The sequence below is a fragment of the Electrona antarctica genome, assembly GCF_951216825.1.
Source record: "Electrona antarctica genome assembly, chromosome: 12".
Classification (NCBI taxonomy): domain Eukaryota; kingdom Metazoa; phylum Chordata; class Actinopteri; order Myctophiformes; family Myctophidae; genus Electrona; species Electrona antarctica.
In genome coordinates, this window is record NC_136793.1 from 17,366,825 (window position 1) to 17,371,367 (window position 4,543).

The window sequence follows — 4,543 nt, forward strand, 5'->3', positions numbered from 1 at the left end:
AATAATAGGTCTAAATGTAATCACAATGGAAACAAGTCCGTCCCCACGACTTGTTGTCCTTTTAGCCTGAACGGCTGACTGACTGTAGCCTACTCCCGTGCTGGCGTGCTGTTTACATTTCTGACAAATATAAAAGCATTCAATCGATCAATCAAGAAAGAAAAAGAAAAAAGTAAAATTCTAACAACAAAACGGAGCGGGGCTGTTCTGTTCGCCCCATAACGACGCTGTCACGCTCTATCTATAAAGATAAACTCTCGATAAACAATACATGTTCTTCTCTCTCAGCAGAACCAATCTCGGCGCGGCAGCCGGCTCTGCGGCCGCACGTCCACAAGCAGCCGGAGAAGACGACGCGCGTGCGGACCGTGCTGAACGAGAAGCAGCTGCACACGCTGCGGACGTGCTACAACGCCAACCCGCGGCCCGACGCCCTGATGAAGGAGCAGCTCGTGGAGATGACCGGCCTGTCCCCGCGCGTCATCCGCGTCTGGTTCCAGAACAAGCGCTGCAAAGACAAGAAGAGGAGCATCCTTATGAAGCAGCTGCAGCAGCAGCAGCCCAACGACAAGACGGTACTGGTTGCTTTCAACACTTAATTTCTTACCAGATCTGAGTCAGAGAGTCAGGCTTTATTTGTCACGTCACAGGTTTACAGAAGTAAAAAGGGAGATTCGTTTTCGTGCAAGTTTCATGTCAAGGACCCCGACGATGATTGTGTAGGCCTATTTGGCCGCGGACCCCCGCACCCCCCGCCCCCATCTGAAAATACTTTGTGCCAGGGACCCCCCAGAAATTGCCATGCAGAATAGCCTAGAAGATTTGCAAAAAAATGATTCAAACTTTTCCAAAAATAGCAGATGTACTGCTTGCAGGGGAAAAAAAGTACCGTTGGTTTTGTCGTTGGGCTGCTGCTGCTGCAGCTGCTTCGTGAGGATGTTCCACTTCGTGTCTTTAAAGAAAAAAATAGCAGCTTGTAGGTCTGCTATTTTGTTTAATAGCTAACTCATAAATTGATAAAATGGTTTTAATGATTGTGATGCTGCTGTATTAACTAGCCACTTTTAGTGCGCTAGATTTGTTTAGCTCATTTATACCTTATATGCTCAATATTAAGCAGAAACCGGATTGATTTATCTATTGATTGATTGAATACTTTAGTCAGAAATGTAAATAGAATACTTTATTAGTCAGAAATGTAAACAACACATGGTACTATACGTACAGTAAAACATTAAGGCTAAATGTAATTGGATAACAAAAAAGGTTTCCACTGCTCCTATATGTATTCTATTATGCTATATCTAAATGTGCATGCACACACCCATATAGCAATATAGCACTCACACACGCACAACACACACACACACACACACACACACACACACACACACACACACACACACACACACACACACACACACACACACACACACACACACACACACACACTAATATCTACCACTGAACACTATTTTTATATAATAGTTTTTGTGAATGCAATCGTGATGGTTTTGTATGGTTGTGCTTCTCTCTCTCTCTCGCAGAACATCCAGGGAATGACCGGCACGCCCATGGTGGCCGCCAGTCCGGAACGGCACGACGGCGGCCTTCAGGCCAACCCCGTGGAGGTGCAGAGCTACCAGCCGCCCTGGAAGGTGCTCAGCGACTTCGCACTGCAGAGCGACATAGACCAGCCAGCCTTCCAACAGCTGGTGAGGCGCTATTCGGTGAGGGAGGGAGAGAGAGGAAGGAGGGCCTCCAGGGGACTATGGCAGGGGGAGTGGGGAAAAAAAGTGGCCACTCAAGCCGTGATGAGGGGGGCGGGACGACGACTCAGATCAGCTTATAATGTGCAACATTGTTTTCTCACTCATCAGTAAACAAACCAACATATACAGTAGGCTATAGGTGTATATGCCTATACAGGGTATAGGCTGTCTGCACATTTAAAGTGACAATTGAATGAGTTTTAAGTTTGAATACCTTTTGAATTGTGTCAAATATTATACGTATAGGAACGAGGCAAACATTGTGAAAATATACTGAAATAGCCAATCCACAAGCTCTGCGAGGCGTTGTGAGCTTACAGATCGGCTATTTGCACAATGTTTGCGTGTGGAACGAGTCAAACTACTGTAAATGCAATGCCTCCATCACACGGTGCCTCAAGTCTTGAGCTTGTACAAATGGCTACTTCCGCTATTTCGCTGTCCATTTGGTTACATCTGTGGATACATTAAGACGTTAAATGTGCAGGATACATTAACAACACAGAGGATTTTACTGTCAAGTGTGTGTATGTGTGTGTGTGTGTGTGTGTGTGTGCGTGTGTGCGTGCGTGCGTGCGTGCGTGCGTGCGTGCGTGCGTGCGTGCGTGCGTGCGTGCGTGCGTGCGATTGCGTGCCGTGGATTGAGAGCAATAAAAGTGAATGGCAGCTCTCAGATCAGATGCTGGGTCCGTTATAATGGTAGATAGAAGCCTATAAGGTTGTGTCCCCCATGCATCTCCAATGTGAATGACACATGAGAAATAAATGCACGTTCCACTTAGTGAGCAGCTTGATTTTGATACACGGCGATATGTCTACGTTATAGATTATCCTCCGAGATATACAGTGGATTAACATTCTGCCACTCACATTTGGGGGGGAGGGGGGTAGAGAGAGAAAGAGAGAGAGAGAGGGAGAGGGAGAGACATTTGAGTGACGTTTTTTGTCCCATTTCCATAGGTCAATTTCTCGGAGGGAGGACCCGGTTCGAATTCGACGGGGAGCGAGGTGGCGTCGATGTCCTCCCAGCTTCCAGACACTCCAAACAGCATGGTATCCAGCCCCATCGAGGCGTAAAAAAAGGGGAAAAAAAGACCAATGCGAACCAGCTCCAAACGACTAGCTCATGTTTCTGAGCAAAAAAAAAGAGAAGAGGTTTATATGATGATGATGAGGAGGAGGAGGGGGAGAAAGAAGAAAGCCCCTCTGGGAGGAAGGGTCGCAAACAACAAGATGTCAACTCTGTTTTAATTCCACCCGAAGAAGAAGAGAGTTATCCTCTCTCTGCACGAAGCCTCTTTAATAATGGGAACTAAACGCCGAACCCTCGCTGCTGGTTTGTTACACTGTGAAGACAATCATTAATGGGATGTATGTTATACTGTATACCGTCCATCACCCACCCTGGGCTGGCTGCAACTAAACACACATACGCACACGCACGCGCGCACACACACACACACACACACACACACACACACACACACACACACACACACACACACACACACACACACACACACACACACACACACACACACACACACACACACACACACACACACACACACACACACACACACACACACACACGCGCGCGCAACGGGGAGGAGCGGTTTTGTATTTGCCTGCGTCCTGTTATACGACCATCAAAAGGGACGGATTCATCGCTCCGTCATCCCGAAGCCTGGTGCTGTCTGTCTGTCTGTCTGTCTGTCTGTCTGTCTGTCTGTTCAAACTGCCTGGTTATTACAGTTTTTTGCCAAATACAGAAAAGAAAGGAAAAAAAACAACTATACAACAACATCCCATTCTTCAACGGAAAAACACGGACCTCTAAAGGATTAAAAAGAGACAAACTTTTAAACTAATGACGCTTTAAAGTCTGGAAACCCAATTACTTTGCGCCACGCAAAAAGCCAGACGTGCCGCCGTGTTTGGAAGAAAAAAGAAAAGAAAAAGAAAAAAACTCACTGACTCTGGGTGTTTGTTTTTATGATATTATTTAATAATAATAGCTTGACCTGAGATGTGACCCCCTGATTATGATATAACATTTGAGGGGGGGCGGGGGGGGGGAGTGGTGGGAGGGGCGGCATTGCTTTTTTCCATTTTTGTTACATAAATTCCTTCAAAGGCCCATAAAGTACTAAAGCATTGCAACAACGTTACCTCTATTTTTGCCACAAGCTTCGTGGGAACATCTGTGTGTGTGAGTAAAAAAGAAAAAAAGAAAGAAAAAAAAATGTCCGTCCGAGAATTAATATAATTTTTTTCTTTCCCAAAGATGTGTAAAAAAAATAACAATTAAGTTAAAAATGACCATTAGCTCTTGAGATTTCTTTTGTTTGTTTCCTTTGTTCCTGTGCAACAAGATTATTTATTATTTATTGTCGAAAGACCTGATGCCACTTTTGTGTAACTTTCTTTACTGAAGTAAAAAAGAAGAGAAAAAAAACAACAAAGATGAAGATTGTACCCGTTGTTGTCTGAATTATCTTGTCAAATCAATTTCTTCAAGCCCAAACTCTTTATATATTGATGAGATGGCTAGAGCCTATTTCACCAATAAAGACTAATCAGTCTGTGCACTGAGTCATGCTCCTAATAGTACAGCCTATAATAGGCTATTTCCAGTGTGATTTTAGCTTTGCCGTTTTTGCTGACTGGTATAGTAGGATGCGTAATTCATGGCATGTCTATGACGGTGCCTCTCGCCACATATACTGTAGCAGATCTACAAGCTTATAAGCTACAATGTGCTGCGTCCG

General features: G+C 44.9%; 1 protein-coding gene across 2 annotated transcripts in view; it reads left to right on the forward strand.

Annotated features, from left to right (window-relative positions):
- The window catches only part of isl1a (ISL LIM homeobox 1a), a 9,578-nt gene extending 6,338 nt beyond the window's left edge, over window positions 1-3,240 (forward strand). The window contains exons 4-6 of one of the 2 annotated variants that reach the window (XM_079515418.1): window positions 289-575; window positions 1,548-1,715; window positions 2,733-3,240. In XM_079515418.1, the coding sequence (XP_079371544.1) occupies window positions 289-575; window positions 1,548-1,715; window positions 2,733-2,849 (572 nt within the window). In that variant the 3' untranslated portion in view covers window positions 2,850-3,240. The remainder of the gene's footprint in view (window positions 1-288; window positions 576-1,547; window positions 1,716-2,732) is intronic. The other variant, XM_079515417.1, reaches the window with a different exon arrangement.
- Window positions 3,241-4,543: the final 1,303 nt, after the last annotated feature.